Below are 23,403 nucleotides of genomic sequence, written 5' to 3' on the forward strand. Positions count from 1 at the left end.
GCAGTGTGCCAGTCTTGGCAAGGGCATTAGTTTGGTCGTTCACACCTTTGTCACGCCCTGGTTGCTTCAAGCATCTTTTCACCTTTTCCCAGTAAACGATCATGTCGTGTGCTTGGGTGAGGTGATCACGTGTCTGGAACATGTGTTGATGTTTCACCTGCTTGTTGCATTCAGTCTTGAAACCAGTTTGTTTCCAGCCCAGAAGATGGCATGTGAAACAAGGTCTGGCAAAGTGTGAGTCTGTGCACATGAGTTCCCTGATGTTATGAGCTGAGGAGACGTGAAGGGTTTTGAGGGTAGCTGCTGCTTCACCATACTGACATGACTGGGGACCCCACCTGCTGTTCTGTGGTTGGCAGGGTTGGTTTCTTAACCATCGTACCCCTGCATTTGCCTGTGGGATGCCCTCATGGTTGTAGGAACGTCCATCGACGTAGGCCGTGGGCATTCCTTGGCACGCATTCTCTTTGAGGTATCTGTGACAGGCTGGTCGCTGTTGTTGGGGTACCAGTATCTCAAGTGTCAACGCTGGTGTGCTGTTATAGCAGTTTTGATAGGCAGCTGAATCTCCGCTCCGTGCAGACTTGTGCTTTCTGGCACGTTGTGGCAGTGGCACCTGCTGGTTCAGCCTCCTGAAGTCGCTGGTGGGTCGCCACTTGCTGTCTGGTTTGACAATGGACCAGGTAGGGACTGAATAGGTGCTGTTGCATGGGCAGATAACACCTTTTCCTTCTGTTGAATGAACAACCTCCTGTACTGGTTCATGTGGGGCGATGTGACCTTCGTACTGCCTGATTAAGGTGGGAGGAGCATTTGGGTGTGTTGCACTATGCACTGTGTGAAGTTTAGTGAGACCACAGCATAAAAGGTCTTTGTCAAATGTCACTTTGAATTTGTGCAAGACGTTTCTGAGTCTTCGACAGTCTGCATCATTCTTTAGCACACTTGCATCTTTCTGGATCTGTTGGCCTTTAGGCTCAAACCTTGGGAAGGGCTCCTCTGTTGTGGTGTAAGCTGTCAGGTTGGCTGTCCGAGGTGCAGCGCTTTCCTGAGTTTCACAGGCAGGCTGGTTAGCGACTGTGGGTACTGCAAGGTGTTTGTCCTCCATCAGCTCCGTTCTGTGCACCTGTTCTGTGGGTACCAGTTTGATGGAAGTGATGGAGATGCTCTTGAAGGATGCTGTGAAACTTGTGTTGCTTAAGCTTCCTTCTGGGACCATGGCAGCTGGTATTAAGTTAATGACTGTTAACTTGCGTTCAAAGTCATAGGGGCCGTGGTCCATTATCCATTCTAGATGGTGGGCTTTGGAAATGCTGATGTCTGTGACCATGCATTCGTTGAGCCAGCTGTGAACTACGTAGGGTGACACTTCAGTTAGCGGTGTGGCTTTTAGAGCAAGTCCAAGTTCCACGCCTTCAGGTGACAGTGTGAAGGAGCCCAGCATGTGGCTTAGGGTTTGACCACATTGCCTGTTGAGCCAAACAGCACCCCCTTTGGTGTAAGGTGGTACTACAATTTCCTGTATGTTGATCCAAACAGCACCCCCTTTGGTGTAAGGTGGTACTACAGGTTCCTGTATGTTGATCAGGATGCAGACCTGTTGGATAGTCTGGCCTGACAGGAAGTTGGCAATGTTGACAGGAACAACAGGAAGCTGTACAGTCATAGGGGCCCACAACAACTCACTTGCACTGTCCGTATGAGCATTAGAGTGCATCAGGAGGTCTGGAAGGACCAGGAAGTGATGGGTAAAATGCCGGTTGTTCCATTTGAAGTTCAAAATGCAGATGTCCTTGACAGTCATCATGGTTGGCAGACGAAAGTCTAGTGGAAAGTGTGTTTGCTTGTTGACAAATGGGAGGTCCGGTGTTCCTTCACTGAGAGCATTTAACAGCGTGTGGCTGAAGGCTGAGTTGTCTGCCCCCAGTGTGAGAATAATGTCTGTTGTAGTTACATCATTCAGCTGTGAGTCTGTCGTGACCTTGGAGCAGAGAGAGTTACAGTCTATGGTGAGTTGAAGTACGCCGGGTGGCGACCTTGAACTGTGCTCTGAGACAGGGTTCCCGCGGTTAGCTGGGAGATTTCCCGCGACCTCTGTGACCTGACTGTCTGGCTCAGGTGGTCTGGGTGACTGGGAAGGCAGAAGTTCACACACTTGAGCCCAGATTTTCAGCGGTCTGGCGTTCAATAAGGGCTCAAAACAGTCTAGCAGGTCTTTGTGAGTGGAACAGAGAAACGTGTCCATTTGCGCTACGCACACAGGAGGTACCAGGCTCACTCGACCAATGGTGTGGTGCGTGGGAGCTGTGTGTTCAAGGTGGACCTCATTTGGACTGTGCGACTGAGAGTCTGATTTTGTCTTTCAGCTTCATTTCTCAGTCTTTCAAAAAGGTAAGGACAGGTTTCTGGACAGTGATCGGAGTCTGGGTAACTGGTTGGAATTTCTACAGTCTTTTTAGACGCAGTTCTCTGCTTGGCTTGAGCTTCGTCGACCAAGTCTCGCGGCTGCTGAATAGACATGCTGCTTGAGCAGGCCAAGGCTGCCAGATGATCACTCACCGCAGGGTGCAGCTCTCGGAGAAGCAGAGGGTTGAAGATGAAATCTTCCTCCGTTGCTGGCTGGTTACGTGCTCCGTAGTACCCTCTTTGCATTCGGCTGTAGAAAGTGTATGGGTTATTCAGTCTGCCCCGTTTTAGGTCCATGGCAGCAGGGAGCCCTTGATCTGATGCAGGGTCAGAAAGCTTTTGGATCAGAACCTGTCGCAGGTGCTGGCAGTTGGATGTGACAGCTGCTGGCGAAGGTTCTTGGCCGTTGGACGTTTTGGGCAGTGGACTTTTAACCCCATTTGGAATTAGGGCTTCTTGACTGGTTAGGGGAAACTCGGTGATGTGTGTTTCCCCTCCCATGCCACTTTTCAGTACTCTGTAACCAGTGTCAAGTTCATTCACATAGTCTCTTTGTTGTTACGGAGCCATAACTCCTTTCTGGGCCTGTTTGAGATGATTTTCACAGGTCAGGGCTTTAGTGTGTCTGTCTTTCAGCGTAGTCTCTGCTTTGGCTAGGGGAGCTTCGCTGTGTTGGAGTTTTCCAGTCAGTTTTCTACGCTCCACCTCCAGGTGGAGCTCTGCAAGGGCTTTTTGAAGTCTTTGCAGCTCCTCCTGCAGCTCGGGTTTGGATTCGTCCGCTGTCCAACGCTGGTCCTAGGTCTCGACGAGTCGCTGATCGTGGTGACGATGAATCTGGGCCTGATTCCTCCGGGCGTCCTCCGCCTGGAGCTTGAGGTTGTGGGCGATGGCTCGGATGACTCTCGCCCACTCTTTGTAGCTCGGCATTGGATCGTGGGCCATTAGTCGATTCAGGTTGTCGTCCAGCTGCTCGTTGCTTAGGTGCTGGGGATCCACAGCGTCGTTGGGCAGGATCGTGCTGGTCAGGGAGCCCAACCCGGTCTTGAGTCCGTCCCCATGGGTGCTGGGGCTGGCTGCTCTGAACACGTTAGCTTGCTGTTGGCAAGAGAAAGACAGCACAAACAGAACCAATGCAAGCACGCGCAGGGCTAACGACTTATAATAATGCATGATTATATAATTCTTTGGTTTGGTTCCAGTTAACTGGTGCAGACAGTTAGTGGAATGTAGGCTAGACACTTAATTGTCGATAGCCAAAAGGACCACGCGGGTCAATTTGTGTGGGTGAGTGCCGGATTTGAATAAAGATTTTGACAGGCGGTAGCCCTAAGAGTCCTTTGATGACTCTCGCTGCTCGGTCGTCTATCTATTACTCAGTTTTCCGTGATGGCTCTCACAGGCTCTGCTTTTACATGAACTGAAAGAAACAAACACAGTAGAGAAGCAAAACAGAACAGGGTGGATGCAATTAAATGAGAAATAGAGCAGTAAACAAATAGAAAGGAATAAAAATAGAATCGCAATAAACTAAAACAGAAGGGCTAGAGGGGAGAAGTGAAACTTAAACTTCCTATTCCAGCTGGGTTTATGACGGTGTCAGGCGAGTGCACGGTTACGTCATAAAACCTAGAGGGATGGTATGGATCGAGAGCCTAAGGGTTGGCCCGCACCTGAGTAATTGAAGAATATGTAATATTCTGTGGCTTTCAATTAGGTGAAGTGACTGTATGTCACTAATTTAGGCCTGGGTGAATCGTGGGTGCCCAGATAAGAACTCAATGGCAGGCCACCTTTCCTCGATGATCAAACACTCTACTGCGGTGTCCGTTGCCACCTGTCCCCTTTGTACCACGGTGCAACCTCTCAAACAGGGAACACCAGCACAATTGCGCACTTTGGCAAGGTATTTGCGCCAACGGCCCGAGTGACCAGTCAAGATTGAGTTTTCCCTGAACTCAGAGTCTGTCCCCTTTACGGGCAGTTACTCCAAACGGGCGGTTCTGTCGTGCAGAAGCCTGAGCAGGGAAATTAAACAAAATTGCCGCTTGTTGTCACCCCGGGTCTCGTTGCCTCCCTGTACCTGATACACAACTCGCTGATGTCCTTGCGTGTTGCCCGTGATACGAGGTCAGAGTGTCTCCGATTCACACACAGTCAGTGAAAGAACCGCCAGGCCAGGTAGCTCCACTCACTGGAACTCACTGGAGCAACCGTCAGCTCACCCCAGGGCGCTAAAGGGCCTTATCTGCAAGTTCACAAACAGTCAGGTAAACACGACTTAATTGTAAATTTAAAACTCAATTTAAATCTTGTTTAAATAGAATTTAACTAATTAAGTGTGTAGGATAAAAGAGTAGGGGTATAAAAGGAACTAGCTAGAAGCAGAACAAAAGTAAAAATAACATAAAACAAAAACAAATCAGATGCACTTGATTCAAATTTGAATTAAACTCTGTTCAATTAAATTTAAATGAGTGCGTAGAATAACAGGATGGGAAAAAGCGAAAAGAGGATAATTCAGAGGCACTTGATTCAAATTTGAATTAAACTTGTTCAATTAAATTTAAATGAGTGCATAGAATAACAGAATGGGAGAAAGAAAAGAGAAAGCCTTCCCTATTTGCAGATTTTTCCTAAAGAGAATTGCTTGTTGATAGCAAAATGCCAACTGATTGACACTACTTAATTTTAAAATTGAATTAAATGTTATTTAATTAAATTCAAAAATAAGTGTATGAAATAAGGGAGGCTTGGGTGTGCGTGAATATTATTGCCAGCCAATAACACACAGGACCCAGAACTAAGAGTGAATAAAATAAAACATTAAGTAATAAAGGGAATGAATTTCCAAAGTAAAACTAAAGAAATAACTTGAGAGAGAGAAAAGACAAAAAGGGAATGGATGAAATAACACAAAGTAGAATAAAAATAAAATAAATAAACTGAAATAAAATAAAATAAAGTAGATCTGTGAATACAGGAAAAAGAATACAAGGGAAAAGAGAATTGACTTATCTGACAGTGTCCACCAGGGGGCACACTCTCAGAAAGTGAATTCCCTTGTTGGAAGGGAAACAATTTAAATTAAAAATTTAAACGTGTTTAAATTAAATTTAAATCAGTAAACCACATTCCAACAATGATTGGAAAGCATAACCACCAAAAGCAAATTACTTTTACAACTCCCCGCAGTATAGAGAAGCAAAAGTTAACTTGGAGATAATTTCAGTTCAAAGTATGGAGCGGCTTTAACTCAGAACGTCCACGCGGTGGCGTCACTGAGTCCACACAACCAATAAGTAGGGCGGGGTGGCACACCTGAGCAGACTGCCCTCTGGCGTCTGGTCAGAGTTACTGCATCCCCTTTCTTTAATTCGTGATATAAAACGAGCGCTTTGTGGGGTTCTGACCCTTACGCTGTTTTAACTGCACGGTCACGATTACAACTATAGAACCTCAGCGGATTCTTTCATAAATATATGTGTACCGTTTTACTCACGGGTACACAACTCTGGGAATCAGTCCCTTTGGTGCAAACTTTAATGCACGCGAATATGTAACGCTTGCGGGATTCCTTCGCCGCGGGTTACAAATCAACATTGGATCAGAATGTTGATATAGCTCCAAATTTTACACATCAATCGATAAACCAGGTGAACTGCTCTCCGATTAGATTTGTAAGTGGGGTCACGTGTTTGGGTAGCTAGTCCAAACGACGTAACCCAGGAGCAAACCGGCTATTGTGAATTTTTGGACGACACAAGAAATTCAGATTTAATAGCGGGTAAATATAAAGGCCTTTCAAGAGATTTAGTGGGAATCTTGCCGCACAATCTCAAAACACGCTGAATACGACTCAACTCGTTTATTCAAGCGGAAATTAATATTAGCTGTATTGCAGAAAATTTGTCGCCTTTTCGCATACAAGTCTGAATATTAATGGACTGCAGTTTATTTCACGGTCAACCAAGGCTATGCCTGCAGTGTTTCTAGACACAAACAGCAGCTTGTTAACGGTGCGTAGTGAGGACCCGTGCGTCTTCTCACTGAATAAAGCGCGCATGTAAGTTAAATCATACAAAATTATTCTACATTGCTCTTTTACCGAAAACCAAGTTTAAAACGTTGCTCGCGAATCCTCCACCAAATAATATGTAGAAAATGTAGCGGTTATTAATCAATTTATGGATGAAATATGAATATAATAATTCATAAGGTTATGAATAAATTATGATTCATATATCGACCCAACGGGGAATTAAACATATATCGTGAATCAATTACAACAAATTATAATCAATTACATATATGATTAGTTCTGGTTTAATAATTATTTAGAGAAACTGTTCGTTTGTCCAGCAAACTACGTCCCTCACAGAATATTATAAACAAAGTTATCTGGCCATAAAAACAACCTGCTATTATAACATCAAAGCATAAAACGATCGAAAAACGTTAAAGTGACTTGGGTTTTCAGCTGAAAGAACAAACAGAACAATCGAGCATGAATAACGTTTTAATATATGCAAACTACGAATACAGAGGTTATACATCTAAATATATATACAAGAAAATACACACCTATGTACAAGAATAGAAGTAGAGAAGGAAAGAGAGAAGGCAAGTAGCAAACTCACAACCAGTCCTAAGCCAGCACGGAAATCAGTTTCATCATCTAAGATTGAGAAACGGCAGTATACTTGCATTGGTTGCGTGTGTCGAATTTCAGGTTAGCGCTGGTGCAGTTCGTTGGCTTCCTCCGTTCAGCGGGAAGGTTTAAACTGAGGACGAGAGTGAGTTTCGCTGGAAGATGGCGATCCCGAAGCTGAGCGCGATGACAGCGCGTGGTCACCGGAGGGGTCCGGGAAAAACGTGCACGAGATGCTCGTGAGACAATCGGGAGAGAACACCCAAGAAATTGTGCGTCTTTGCTTTTATGACAGATAAGCCGACACACCTCCTTGAGGTGGGGTAGCCAAAGCTTTCCCATTGTTTGGCCTCACGACTTAATCCAATGATTTATGACTACCAGATCAGATCTCCAAAAGGAGTGTGTTCTTCACAGTATCATTAAACACATAGAAAAATGCATTTGTCCGTTTGGTGACATGTCTCAATGAATAGCTCGAGTCCGGAGCTTTGAAACGAGATCAAACTCGACAGATCAGAAAGGCATAGGAGAGAAGTTATGGTTTACAGACAAAATTATATCATTAAAATGCACACTAGCACAAATACACTCATTTAAACACTAGGAAACATGCATACGCCCTAAAATATATGAAATATATATTTCAGCATAGTGGTGCATATATATATATATATATATATATATATATATATATATATATATATATATATATATATATGCAGTTAAAAGTGTATGTTTGTGTGTTTCTGTATGTGTGTCTGTGTGTGTGTGTTTTTGTGTGTGCCAGTGTGTGTGGGTGCTGGAATGTGGATCTGGCCCGTAGTCCACATGAGGGGCCCCTTTGATGTCCTAAGAGCAAGGAAATTGGGCCTGCTGTGTTAACTCGGAGGGCCACAAAGGTGTCAGGTGGGCTCATCTTTAGTAGACAGTTCGGAGCCGATTTAGTGATTAAGAAACAAAGTTCATCAGGTTAAAAGCGTTCTGAAAACTCCAAAGTTTATTGATTATCCTGATACGTGTGCATACGCTACACAATCCACCATAAAATGTGCAAGAAGTAAATAAGGAACTGCTTGAAGCAAGCTAGTGGTTTGCTGGACGCTAGACTCTACTTCCGCCTTTGTCCACGACACTGTTGTCATGTGGTTTCTACGTCAGTAAAGGCGGTAACAAAGGTAACTGACGTCATTGACAGGCGACTGCACTGCCCCGTGTCACTGTTTAGAATGGGAATTTTCTCATGATTTACAAGTAGTTGAAAACATTAGAGATATTGTTAGTCATCAGCTGGACAAAATATATAACACTAGCCTAGTGGTTTTTGGATATTTTACTGCAAATATCTTACAAATTGTACCTTTAATATAGCATTCTATATATATATATATATATATTTGTGTGTGTTTTAAATGTTTAAAAAATAATATATCGTAGAGCTGTTTGTGGTGGGTAAATTGATCGCGATATGCAGTGATGTCATAATCGTGTTGCATTATGGGTTATGGAGCTGTTAGTGGAGCTAGTTTCATCCCTCAGGCTTATAAATAAAAAACAAACAAATAAATGAAATAAATACTTTTTATGCATTATGATGTATTTAAAATATTTAGCCTTGTCATCATACTTCATGTCTGTGTATATAATGATGTATACAAACATGTTTTTTCTTTATTTTTATTTATTTATTGCCATTATTATTGTTCATTGTTAAAGATACAACTATGGTATCTTCCTTGATCTTGTATGTAATTATATGTCATAATAAAAATAATAAATAAAAATAAAGATATGAGTGACAGGGGCACTAACACCTCACAGCACCAGTAACTCAACCCTACCTAGAGCAGTTTTCCTCAGTGTTAACAATGTCTGAAGCCAAAGAAGACATCAGCAGCTGCTCGAAGATCTCCCCTTTGGAGAAGACTGATTTTATAAATTTTTTAAAATGTAAGTATAAACTACTTAAAATTAAGATTACCCCAGAATGAATTGCTTTGTCAGAAAATTTACACACAATAATACTGATAAATGCTGATAAACCAAAATTTAATTATATTACTTTTCATTTCATGAAAACACACTAGACCAATACAGCTGATGTGAATACATCTCCATTTACAGTCAAGCAATGCATTAATGCATGAAGTAATACAATATATACATTTACTGATAATAGCATAATTAAAAAGTAAAATAAAAGTAATAATGACAATGATAAATGCATATACAACAACAGACGAAACAAAGCTTTATTCAAAAGTATTGCTTTAACAATCAGGTATTTACAGTCCTGTTGTCATCTCAGAAAGCTGTGCCGATTCTGCAGCTTTATTCTGATGAAGCAGCTGATGAACACCATCATCATCATGTCCCTCACTGCTGCTCTTCTCAATGGAGACATCGTTGATCCAGAGGATGAGGAAGACCATGATGATGATCCTCTGAACCCCTCAACCTTGAAGCAAGAGTGGGAGAAGATGTGCGGGACAATCTGTGTCTGCTGCAAACATTCATGTGCTCTCCATCAGCATGACTAAATAAACAGATTAAAACATTTTACTCTTCATTCATGTCAGCATTCAGTTTCTTGCCATATTTCATTTCATATTTTTACAGTTAAATGATGATTTTTGTCGTAGCTTCATCACTTTTGTGATGTTGTGGTCTAAACCACTGAGAGAAGGTTGCTGGTTCGATCTCTGCAGCATCACCTCCAGTGTGTCCTTGATCCAGACACTTTACTCCGGCGGGATCATCCCTCTAATAAGAGCACTGTATGTCACTTTGGATAACAGCATCTGCCAAATGTACAAATGTAAATGTGATTTTTGTTAGTGTCTCGAGCACAAACGCTGATTAAAGCTTCTTATTTCTTAAAGTTTACTTTTTCAAGGTACTATAATATAAATGCATACATACATTTCATAGTTTCTATTTGGGGCATAAAGGGTTAATTCACCCAAACATATAAATTCAGTCATTATTCATTCGCCTTCATGCTGTTCAATCCATCTGCTCATTTTTTTCTTTTTCTGAACACAAAAGGTGATTTGTCAAGTTTTTCCTGTCAGTTTCTGCTCATACAGTATCAGTAAATGAAGCCTGACTTCCAGAAGCTTCATGACATGGTCAAAGGTCAAAGTTCAGTGTTTTGTAAGATCAAAGCTGCCAAAGAAAACAACTTTAATCTGTCAACATTGCATACATTTGTGAAACATTAAGCCAGCACAACAATATTTTTTGAGAAACAGTCATATGCTATATATATGTATATATATATGAAATGTTACATTGCAGTGTTTCCAACAGGATTTTGTGAAACTATGGGGGCACGTTTGTCATTTATAAGGTTTTGTATATTTTATAAATCAAATATGATACAACAGGCTTTGAGGAACATTTATTTGTTCATCTCTCAATCATCATTGTATGCATTTGCATTGCATTGTGTTTTGCCCCCCACAATAAAAATGATAGAGCTTTCATCATAAAACTAAACCATATCTTCTTACCAAGACATATTGTAAGAGATATAGAGTGACAAATTATATTTATATGCATTTTATGAAAGTAGTCTGCTGTACTGTTATACAGATCTCATTGATTTACATAAATAACTGCAGCAAACTGCATTTTTTGCTCAGTTTTGGCCTCTGAATAAAATTAAGCTGTTTTCTCCCTCCATACTCTCACTATATCATACTATATGGGCCATAAAATCCTGGTGTATCAAATTATGACAAACCATAAAGTACATGCAAACTTCTTTTATTTTTTGTCTAAAGATTAAAAACTGATGTTTAAAAAAATGAATTATTTTCTGACTATTATATTATTTCAAGCTTTACTGGGTTGATTAGTATTTTTAGCTATAATACAACAAAAAAAGAACCTTAAATATAACATTGGCCTACTTTTGAAAAATACACACAATGTATACAGCAAACAAATGTCTCAAACAGATTAAAGTGCAAAAGAACATAACTATATAGTTTGAATGTAAACCATCAGTAGACAAGCGGTGTCAGAAAGGTGAAGTAGTTTCCTGCTGTTTTTACAGGGGTGACCCTGGAAATATTATCGAATACATTTTCATTCAGCGTCTCCTTCACTTGTTCCGTCTTGCTCCTCGTCCATTTTGGGGCTGTTTACAGAGTGAGTGAACTTGTGCAACATACAGACACTGTTGATGAACTGAACCGATTGATGGAAACGATGTCACTCAGAGCATGTGTGTGTGTGTGTGTATCATGCTTTTCATTTAGAGTTTTCTTTGACCTTTTAGTCATTTGCATTTAGACTGCTGTATGTTTGCAGTATTGAAGTACTGTATATACAGACATTCAATACTATATAATACTGAATATAATACTGTACTTGCAGTACATACAGTATACTTTAAATACTTGTGATTTCTATACATTTTATGTAATGGCAAAATGTGTTTACTGTGTTACAATATACTTTTTTTTCCTGTAACCTCATGTTCTGGATGTTGTGTTTTCCATTTTTGAATGTAGTGTCTAATGAATTGGAGTGTTTATATATTGTTTAATGTGTGTATGATCTGAAAGCTTTGTTTGATTTTGCCATAAGAGTCAGAGGTTTTGTGAAATTAGTTTGAAGATTGGATTTGTGTTTAATGTTTTGAGAAAATGAGTGGTTTCAAGAAATGTGTTTTAGCAATTGTGAAATACTGTAATTTCAATAAGTACTTACTTAACGAGTGCTAAAAGAGTAGGTACTTAATAGCCAAATTTCGTTGAGTATGAATGAGATCAGGACATAATCTGCCATGTTGACGTTAGGCTTGTTTGAGATGAGTAAATTCTAAGCAGAACCGATCACCGGTGATCACCACGAGATGCATGCTGGTTAGAAATGTGTCCGAGGGTGGGCCGCCTTGCTCTGATGTCATGCCGACTTTTCAGCCCTGGAGTTTCATGCCTTAGACCGGCCCACTTTAATTCATGACTGGCTATATTAAAATAATGTAATTAAAACCTCAGTATATAAGTCTGCAATAGTGCACTGTTCTCTACAGTAAATAATTGTATTTTTCAAAAATATCTTCAAATACCCATGATAGTACAAATGATAGTACAAAAAACGGTAAAATTTGATATAGAGTTATTTTTATAGTTATAATAATGATTTTATAATGTGAACCATTGATTAATTCTCTAGCCATCTAGTGGCTGTAGTTAAAAACTCATGTTATTTTAATTTTAATTTAATGAAGTGTTTGCTTTCCAGTAGATGGCAGTAATCGTCCACTAAACCCAGGCACATTTTTCATGTCTATCACTATGAATGAAATTTAGAAATGTAGATCTTTATTAAGGTGGATTATTTTATATAAATGTATATACTTAAATTATTACAAATTGGGGCAAATAAATAACACAAAATACCATAAATCCTACAAAATTGCATAACTTTACAGTAAAATATTAAAGTAGGCTATTACGTTTGTTTAAAAAAAGTTACATGTAACAAAATCAGATTTTACTGTCTGGCTTAGCTAGTTGGACAGAAAAATTAATATTGTTGGCCAATGTGTAATAGCATAGCAAGCAACATAACATAAGTGATAGGCCATATTTTATTATTTGCCTACTATTATTATGATATGAGTAAGATGCATACATGCCTTTATCTTTTGCATGTTTCCCCCTCTTCCTTTTTATTTATTTACGTTACTTAAATCGGCCTCCAGTGGCTTAGACCTTTTGCCTCACCATAATTTAGCATTGATTTAGAACTTGTCCCTACAGACGTCACCTCATCCCTTCTTCTCCTATAATTTTGAGTTTTGAGCCCCGACCAGGTTAATTTACCCACCGAGTGACATGATATCATTGACGTTGTGTGCAAATGAGCGGTAAAAACCCGATCGCGCATTCGTTTGTTTGATTATTTGTTTGTTTTTTCTTGCATGGGTGCCCCGTGCCGCCCTGGGCCGCCCAGGCCTAAATCCGTCTAAATCCACTGAATGGTTTTTAGGACAAAGTTAGGCTACTCAGCTTAGTACATTTGGCCGCATCCACAGTTTCATATTTCAGCATCCATATTTCAACCCAATGCCATGACAACACCGGCCCTCGTGGCCAAATAAACAGACCAGCCCAGGTGTCTGATCCACTAGGAGAACAGAGAACTGTGCGTCTGTCCTGCACTTTTTTCACTCCTTCCCTCACTGCAGCCGCTACTCTCAGCTGAACTTCAGGCGAGGCGCATCTCAAACAAGCCTGTTATCATGTGACCTATGCCGTTATCACAAGCACAACAACTTAAAAGATATGAGTGACAGGTTTAATTCATCTATCTGTAAATATCTTGATGTTGATTAAACTGCTTGTTGGTCTTGTTGAAGAAACAGCTGCCTGTAATTTTGTAATTGTAGTACAACTAATATAGTTTGAGTTCATTTAAAGTTCTTATATTTTTATAATGTGAGTTTATTTGTTGTTACAAAAACCCAAATTCGTGTGAATATGTTGTTCATTTCTTAATTTATATGCAAAAATGTTCATCCACAAGCACAGGGTCATAAATCTAATTTGTTTTTATCCTTTTCTTGTTGAATTAGCTCTAGTTCATCCCTCAGGCTTATAAATAATACAGCACCAGTAACTCAACCCTACCTAGTGCAGTTTTCCTCAGTGTTAACAATGTCTGAAGCCAAAGAAGACATCAGCAGCTGCTCGAAGATCTCGCCTTTGGAGAACAATGATTTTATACATTTTTTAAAATGTAAGTATAAACTACTTAAAATTAAGATTACCCCAGAATGAATTGCTTTGCCAGACCACCCCAAAATTTACACACAATAATACTGATAAATGCTGATAAACCAAAACTTAATTATATTACTTTACATATTACTTCTTTAGTAAAACAAGAAAAAAAAGTGATATTTTGTCACATGACACAGCTGTGCATGAACACACACTAGACAAATACAGCTGATGTGAATACATCTCCATTTACAGTCAAGCAATGCATTTGTAACGAATGGAGACTCATGGTAAGATCCATCTGCAAGCTTTTATTCAAAGTGATCATAGTTGTACAGGCTGGGTCGATCAGGGGCAAACAGGAACAGTAAGGAACAGGCAGAGTCGTAGTCAGGGCACAGGCAGTAGATCGAGGCAGACGGATATCATTCACAGAACAGTATAACAGGCAAGGGTCAGGACAGGCAGCAACGGGTCAAGAACGGGTAACAGACAGGAACAGCAACAACAGGTAAAACAGGATATTGACGCTCGGAAATGACACACAAGGTAATCAAGACTTCGCAAACTGGTGATGTGAGTCCTTTATAGTCCTGTTAATGTACTGCAGCTGGGTGTGGTGATTAGTGATAGTGATTGATGGAGTGAATGCAGGTGATTGGCAGAGAGGATTATGGGTAATGTAGTCCGAACTGACAGGAACAGACGGTGATCATGACATAACGCCCCCCTCCCGGAAGGCGCGTCCTCGCGGCGTAAAAGGAACAGCTAGGGAGGGTGGGTGGGTGCATTGGGGACCTGCATGCAGATAGGAACAGGGTCCCCAATGCAGGTCCAGGAACTCAGGCAGCCCCGGAGTGTCAGGAGCCACTGGCAGGTCAGGCAGCTCGGGCAGCCACGGCAGGTCAGGGTCCATGCATGGCCCTAGTGGCCTACAGTCCATGAATGACATCAGTGGCAGCAGTGGCTGGGCAGTGGCTGGGCAGTGGCTGGGCAGGGTCCCCACCCCTAGGTATACTGCCCCCCCCAAAAAAGTTCTTGGGGAAATTAAGGGAGGCATTGGCGGGTTCATGGGCAAGGAGCTCGGTTGGCGCCAGCAGGGCAGATGGCCTGAGCGGCAGCGGTAGAGCAAATGGTCCAGGCGGTGGTGGCAAGGCCGACCAAGGCTGCTCTGTGGCCGTATCAGGCAGAGCGGGCAGTTCGGTGACGGCCTCCATGGCCGTATCAGGGAGAGCAGACAGCTCCGGATGATCAGACGGTGATCATAACAGCATTAATGCATGAATACAATATACACATTTACTGATAATAGCATAATTAAAAAGTAAAATAATAAAAGTAATGACGACATTAAATAAATGCATATACAACAACACACAAAACAATGGTTTATTCAGATGTATTGCTTTAACAATCAGGTATTTACAGTCCTGTTGTCATCTCACACAGCTGTGCCGATTCTGCAGCTTTATTCTGGTGAAGCAGCTGATGAACACCATCATCATCATGTCCCTCACTGCTGCTCTTCTCAATGGAGACATCGTTGATCCAGAGGATGAGGAAGATGATGATGATGATCCTCTGAACCCCTCAACCTTGAAGCAAGATTGGGAGAAGATGTGCGGGACAATCTGTGTCTGCTGCAAACATTCATGTGCTCTCCATCAGCATGACTAAATAAACAGATTAAAACTTTTTACTCTTCATTCATGTCAGCATTCAGTTTCTTGCCATATTTCATTTCATATTTTTACAGTTAAATGATGATTTTTGTCGTAGCTTCATCACTTTTGTGGTGTAGTGGTCTAAACCACTGAGAGAAGGTTGCAGGTTCGATCTCTGCAGCATCACCTCCAGTGTGTCCTTGATCCAGACACTTTACTCCGGCGGGATCATCCCTCTAATAAGAGCACTGTTAGTCACTTTGGATAACAGCATCTGCCAAATGTACAAATGTAAATGTGATTTTTGTTAGTGTCTCGAGCACAAACGCTGATTAAAGCTTCTTATTTCTTAAAGTTTACTTTTTCAAGGTACTATAATATAAATGCATACATACATTTCATACAGTTTCTATTTGGGGGCATAAAGGGTTAATTCACCCAAACATATAAATTCAGTCATTATTCATTCGCCTTCATGCTGTTCAATCCATCTGCTCATTTTTTTCTTTTTCTGAACACAAAAGGTGATTTGTCAAGTTTTTCCTGTCAGTTTCTGCTCATACAGTATCAGTAAATGAAGCCTGACTTCCAGAAGCTTCATGACATTATTTGATGATGCTTTTGAAGCTCCAGTGTATGATCAGAAACCAGCAGAACAAACTTGACCAAAATCACATCCTCACTGTCCTCTGGTCTTTGTCTAGATCAGCACTTCTCAAAGTCCGGACTCCGGTCCGGATCCGGACCCGGAGGGAATTCAATCCGGACCCGCCTCCATTTCGTATTTCAACAGCAGTAACTGTGTGTAAGGGATTAAAAATCTGGATTTCTTACTTTGAAAAACGCATGTCAAAATCATTTGTTTAGTGTTTTATGTCTTTTTGGAGATGGTCCGAAATTAAAGCGAAGGCGAGATATTTAAAGTTTTCCTCCGTGATTCGGTTGCCATGACATCCAGTGAGCATACTCTTTTGATGTAATTGGATATGAGTCGCGTGACGCAGCGAGCGTTTGAATGGGTGTGGAGCAGTGGTTCTCAGCCTGCGGCCCGTCACAAATGTAAATGCTGCCCGCGATATGCCGACCACAATAATAATAATAAACAAAAATAGCATACAATTTATTTTTGTTTTAAAATTTAAATTAAAGTGAATTAAATAAATATAAATGAGCTATAATGCTTTATTTGTCATATAAAATAATTTTGGTGAGCATTTATTATTTTCAGACATCAGGCAACGTAGGCTAATGACTCAATCACTCAGTTAACGAAACAAACACAAGTGCGCGCTTTGGAAGAATTCAAACAGTAGTTAGGCTAATTTTGTAAATTTAATCCTCAAAATGGTCAAATTTGTTATTAAAGGAGAAAAGCTAAATGTGGAAGATAAAATGACACGACACAAGAAGAGTCGCAGCATCAGCAGCAAAGGTAAGAAGAATGGAAGAATCAGTTTGCTGTTAGGCCTAATGAGCGAGATGGGCAGCCTTCCTGTTTGCTCTGTTGTAAAGTACTTGAGAAGCAAAACCTACAATTTCAGAAGACTGAACTGTGAATTCGATGTGTTTGTTTGATGTATTTTAAATCAGTAAAATAACCACATCAGCGCACCCGCGGCTGGATGAGCCCAACTCTGCGCGCGCTCGCGGATTCGATGCTGCGCGAGGGATTGCGACGTGACAGAATGCTTGATATCGTCAGAGATTGTAATTAGCCTACAGTGCGCTCAGTGTTGTTTGTAAAAAGAGCTGAGTAACATTTGCTTATTAAGGCGTTTATGTGATTGTTTGGTGACTATTGCGATGCTGTTGAAGAGAGTCATACAGTCATACAGAATTAAATAGCAACTTAAAGTGATGTATATACAGTTTGTGTGTGTTCATTGAGCATTACTGATTATTATTGTAAAGCTAATGTCAGTAAGTTAGTTTTTATTTGTTATTTCTTGTGTGCAACATCTTAGTATAATAATAGTATTATCTGCTAATACCATAACATTAAATCTGATTGGTTTGCATTGGTGACGTCATATGCAAATTATATGCGGACCGTGATACCTGCACTTGGACCATTGCGCGGCTCACTGGGAAAAAAGTTTGAGAACCACTGATCTAGATGCTCTCACTGAGGATGAAGAACTAACTGTTATTAACTGTTATTAAGTTCAAAGTTCAGTGTTTTGTAAGATTAAAGCTGCCAAAGAAAACACAACTTTAATCTGTCAACATTGCATACATTTGTAAAACATTAAGCCAGCACAACGGTATCTTTTGAGAAACAGTCATATGCTATGGGCTATTTTGTCATTGGCTAAATTGTTAATCATGTGAGCATTACTGAAGATTATGGTATAAAAGCATTCGATTTGTAACACTCTGAACATACAGATACAGCACACACATCTCCAACACGCTTTAGCTAAAGCACTAAGAATGAAGTTCAGAGTAGCAGTTCTTCTGCTTCTGTACAAATGTCTTGTATTCGCTCCGAATGTCATATTCGCGTCAGAATCTGCCGTCTCAGGATTGCCTTGTCCTCTGAAAACATGCACAGATGTACTGAAGGAACTTGGAGCCACAGAGAAGCAACTAAAAGATCTGGAAATCAGACTTGCTAAGAGTGAAGCTCAGATTGAGGAAATCAAAAAGGAAAAACAAGCTCAGATTGAGGAAATCAAACAAGATTTGGAAATCAGACTTGTTAAGAGTGAAGCTCAGATTGAGGAAATCAAAAAGGAAAAACAAAATCTGGAAATCAGACTGGCTAAGAGTGAAGCTCAGATTGAAGAAATCAAAAAGGAAAAACAAGGTGAGACGACACAAAAACATGAAAAAACAAGAAATTTAACTAGATTTTTAATTTTTCGTTCAGGGAATGACTCTGTCCATGAATTTTGCAACTTACATGTGTTTATCTCAGAAATATTATCCTTATACTAGTTTATCTCAGATATAATAATTTACTTCACCAACACCTTTGTCACACTGCCTGTTTTATTATTGCTGACCACCTATCAGAATCTGTGTGGCAATGCTGCTCGACTCGCTGGACAGCACAGAGATATAGTGAAGCCCAGACCTGTGTCCATTTAAATCATTATACTCAGATGTCATAACTTTTTTAGGCAATACTCTGAGATTTGGACAATGAATGAACTTGAAATAATATGACAGATATGAAAACAAATTACATTGTATCATAGTTAATGTTCACAGCACATCTGTTATAGTTCTATTATGATTTTTATTCATACAACAGTTGGATATAATAATGCCATTATCTCAAAGAATGGTTGTTTCAGTATATGACTTTAGTGAAATATGAATGGCTAATGATTTTTAGGTGAACTTGTTTGAATTGAACTGAACCCTGAAATAAGACTTTGTACAATAAACCAGAGATGAAGGGTTTTCATATTTAATGCCATCTACCAATGTCAGAAATTAACTTTATCTTATGAAACTGTATTTTGTGTATGTGTATTTTTCTTATTACCTTCTTTATTTTTTCTTTATAGAATTTCTTTCCTAATCTTATTAAATATGTATGCTATCTATAAAGTTAAATTCTTAAAGGATTAGTCCACTTTTAAATAAACTTTTCCTGATAATTTACTCACCCCCATGTCATCAAAGATGTTCATGTCTTTCTTTCGTCAGTCGAAAAGAAATGAAGGTTTTTGATGAAAACACACAAAATATTGCCTTGAACGTACTTCCGGTTTCCACATTCTTCAAAACGCTTACGCTGTGTGTCCCACGCCTTTCCTATTCTATTTACAGAATGAACACGGCACCAGTTTTGTTTCTTCACAACGCAATCACGCAGACGGTTTCCACAGCGTCATTTTCTATACAATGTCTCGTTCCCTCTTCAGAGAACAAAGGTTACAGTTGTAACTGATATGTTTTTTACATTTTCCGATTTCAATATTAAATCAAAAAACAAATGATCAAAAGATACACGGACCGAAACACTGAGCATTCTGAACCACTGCCAGGGGGAAATCAAACAGGAAGTGTTTGTCAGATCTCACAACAGGTTTTGGGGAACACAAATATCTTTGCGAGGGAATGCAAATGTTTTGCGAGGGAAAAATGTATAAAAATATATTTTTTCCTCCTATCCCATATTTTTTTCCACCACTATATCCCTTTAGGGGCTCCGTAGTATTGTGCTGTGCATTTAAAAAAAAAAAAATACTTCAGTGATCTTATATTGTTATAATGTCTAAACACAAATCTATGAAAAGTTGTGAAAATACGTATAAAAATAGCTATGTGCAAAATGGGCCACGGAGTGATGCTCTTCAGCCATCTAGTGGCTGTTCTTAAAATTTCAAGTTATTTTAATTTTAAATGTTTGTTTTTGTAACGAAGCAGCAATCCAATTGCAAGGTTTATTAAAAGTGAGCGTGGTCGTACAGGCAGGGTAAATCAGGAGCAAACAGGAACAGCAAGGGACAGGCAGAATCGTAGTCAGGAAACAGGCAATGGTCAGGCTAGGCAGGTATCACTCACAGAACAGTATACAAGGCAAGGGTCAGGACAGGCAGCAATGGGTCGATAACGGAAACAGACAGGCAGACAGGATAAACACTCAGAATTGCAACTAGTGTTAACAAGACCTCGCCATGAAGTGTGGTGAATGAGAGTTCTTTATAGTCCTGGTAATGAGCTGCAGCTGGGTGTGGTGATTAGTGTGGAGTGATTGTGGAGTGAGTGCAGGTGATAAGCAGGGAAGATTATGGGAGGTGTAGTCCGGGAACTGACAGGAACTGATGGTGATCGTGACATAACCCCCACCCCCCCCTCCCGGAAGGCGCGTCCTCGCGACGTACAAGGCACAGATGGGGGGGGGGGGGTGGGTGCATTGGATACGCAGACGGGAACGGGGTCTCCAATGCAGATCCAGGAACTCAGGCAACCACGGCGGGTCAGGTGCCACGGGCGGCCATGGTGGGTCAGGGTCTGTAGGTGACCACAGTAACTTAAAGTCCATAGACGGCCATAACAGTTTGAAGGCCCTAGAAGGCAGTGGCCGGGCACGGTCCCCACCCACAAGCTCCCCACCCTTAGGTATACTGCCCCCCTTCTCCGCTCCCGGACAGATCCAGAGACATGACGTGACTCTGGGCGATCAGCGGAGACATGACGTGACTCTGGGCGATCAGCGGAGAAGTGACGTGACTCTGGGCGATCAGCGGAGACATGACGTGACTCTGGGCGATCAGCGGAGAAGTGACGTGACTCTGGGCGATCAGCGGAGACGTGACGTGACTCTGGGCGATCAGCGGAGACGTGACGTGACTCTGGGCGATCAGCGGAGACGTGACGTGACTCTGGGCGATCAGCGGAGACGTGACGTGACTCTGGGCGATCAGCGGAGACGTGACGTGACTCTGGGCGATCAGCGGAGACGTGACGTGACTCTGGGCGATCAGCGGAGAAGTGACGTGACTCTGGGCGATCAGCGGAGAAGTGACGTGACTCTGGGTGATCAGCGGAGACGTGACATGACTCTGGGCGATCAGCGGAGACGTGACGTGACTCTGGGCGATCAGCGGAGACGTGACGTGACTCTGGGCGATCAGCGGAGACGTGACGTGACTCTGGGCGATCAGCGGAGACAAGACGTGGCTCTGGGCGATCAGCGGAGACGTGACGTGACTCTGGGCGATCAGCGGAGACGTGACGTGACTCTGGGCGATCAGCGGAGACGTGACGTGACTCTGGGCGATCAGCGGAGACAAGACGTGGCTCTGGGCGATCAGCGGAGACCTGACGTGGCTCTGGGCGATCAGCGGAGACGTGACGTGACTCTGGGCGATCAGCGGAGACGCGACGTGACTCTGGGCGATCAGCGGAGACAAGACGTGGCTCTGGGCGATCAGCGGAGACTGATATTGTTGTGACCGCCATTTTGTGAATGTCCTCTTTAGCGGCAGCCATTACGTGTTCAAGTGAAGTGTCGTGTTCCTCTGTGACACCCACAGTAAATGGAGACCCGCTCAGCTGCAATGCCAGATCAATATATTGTTCCAGCATCCAGCTGGGATCGTGAGAAGGCATGACAGAACTCAGCGGATCAGACAGTCCTCCTTGGAAAAAGATCATGAAACATACCTCATCGAAACGCGTTAAATGTGCCAGTCCAATAAACTCCTTGATGTAATCCTCTAATGCTCTGTCTCCTTGACGGAGACACATCAATTGAGCAGATGGATTCATGTTACCGAGACGGGAACACTCACAAAGCTGCTGGATCTGGGTTTGGCGAGGTCTTCTGTAATGAAGCGGGACTCAGGCAGGGATCCAATTGCAAGCTTTATTAAAAGTGAGCGTGGTCGTACAGGCAGGGTAAATCAGGAGCAAACAGGAACAGTAAGGGACAGGCAGAATCGTAGTCAGGAAACAGGCAATGGTCAGGCTAGGCAGATATAACTCACAGAACAGTATACAAGGCAAGGAAACAGTCAGGCAGACAGGATAAACGCTAAGAATTGCAACTACTGTTAACAAGACCTCGCCATGAAGTCTTCTTCTTCTTCTTCTTCTTTCAGTTTTATGGCGGGTTACAGACCACCGCTAAGGTGCATACCGCCAACTACTATATTGGAGTGTGTAAATTCATGGCTTCAATGATCTTTTTAAAATTATTTTACCTATACCTGTTTCTTGCATAAACTTCATTAATGCCTCAACAACTTCACTTTGAGAATTTCCTATACCTAAAATACTTCTTATATCCCATTCCCTCCCTATTTTAATAATACATTCTTTAAATTTACTCCTTTCTTCCTGAAATTTCCTACAATTTATTAAAACATGTTCAACATTTTCTTTACAGTTACATACCTCACATTTATCTGAGTTTATTTTACTCATAAGAAATAATGTATTATTAAGTCTTGTGTGACCCAACCATAGTCTTGTATAAATTATTTCCTCTCTTCTATTTCTACTATTAAATGTTCTAACTTTAATTGATTTTTGAACTCTGTAATATTCTCTTCCTTTCTTATCTAAATCCCATGTTTTTTGCCATTTTCTGTCAATATTACTTTTTATTATAGCTTTACCTTCATTTTTTCCAAGAGAAATCTCAATTTTGTCAGTAAGATTTAGAGCTTTTTTTTGCTAATTTATCAGCTTCATCATTACCTAAAATTCCTATATGTGCAGGTATCCAACAAAACTGAACATCTATTTGCAATCTTTCTAAATTTAACAATGCTGTATAAATTTCTATTAAAATATCTTTTCTAGTTGTTTTACTAGTAATAAGAGTCTGTAATATTGCTGCTGAGTCAGAATATATTATCACTCTGTCAGGTTTAACTTCCTCCACCCATTGTAAACCCAGAGAAACTGCCACTAGTTCAGCTGTATACACAGAGACATGATTGGATATTCTTTTATTGATCTTTACTTTGAGTTCTGGAATATCAATGCCCACTCCTACATGCCCATTACCTGGATCTTTAGAGCCATCTGTAAAAATTCCTAAATATCCATAATATTTTTTACTCATGTAGTCTTGTATTAAATTTCAAATATTTTCCTTTCCATTCTCTAACCATTCCTTTTTCTTTTTAATTAATTCTAAGTTAACCATGGGCTCTGGAAATATCCATGGTGGAATTCTACTTATAATATTTTCTGTAATAAACTCTAATTTGTTAATATCATACTCTTCAACTTTCTTACATATGTTCCAACAAAATTCTTTACCTATAGTCTTCTCATACTCCCAACATTTTTTAATCACTGAAGATGAAAAATGTTTCTCATCCTGTATTCGTAACCAATAAGCAAGGGCTAATTTATTCCGTGTTAAGTCTAGAGGAGTTTCATTACATTCCACCAATAATGCATTAATAGGAGTAGTTTTCATTGCACCTATACTAATTCTTAATGCTCTGTGTTGTATTCTGTCTAA

General features: G+C 40.9%; 2 protein-coding genes across 4 annotated transcripts in view; both read left to right on the plus strand.

The window, feature by feature from the left end:
- LOC137005779 (gastrula zinc finger protein XlCGF57.1-like) overlaps positions 1–23,403 on the plus strand; it is a 576,742-nt gene that overhangs the window by 359,105 nt on the left and 194,234 nt on the right. The window lies entirely within an intron of this gene.
- The window catches only part of LOC137007081 (tripartite motif-containing protein 16-like), a 49,879-nt gene continuing 44,339 nt past the window's right edge, over positions 17,864–23,403 (plus strand). For both annotated transcript variants that reach the window (XM_067368381.1, XM_067368389.1), the window contains exon 1: positions 17,864–18,270. In XM_067368381.1, the coding sequence (XP_067224482.1) occupies positions 17,895–18,270 (376 nt within the window). In that variant the 5' untranslated portion in view covers positions 17,864–17,894. The remainder of the gene's footprint in view (positions 18,271–23,403) is intronic.

This window comes from Chanodichthys erythropterus, chromosome 3 (genome assembly GCF_024489055.1).
Source record: "Chanodichthys erythropterus isolate Z2021 chromosome 3, ASM2448905v1, whole genome shotgun sequence".
NCBI classification, from domain to species: domain Eukaryota; kingdom Metazoa; phylum Chordata; class Actinopteri; order Cypriniformes; family Xenocyprididae; genus Chanodichthys; species Chanodichthys erythropterus.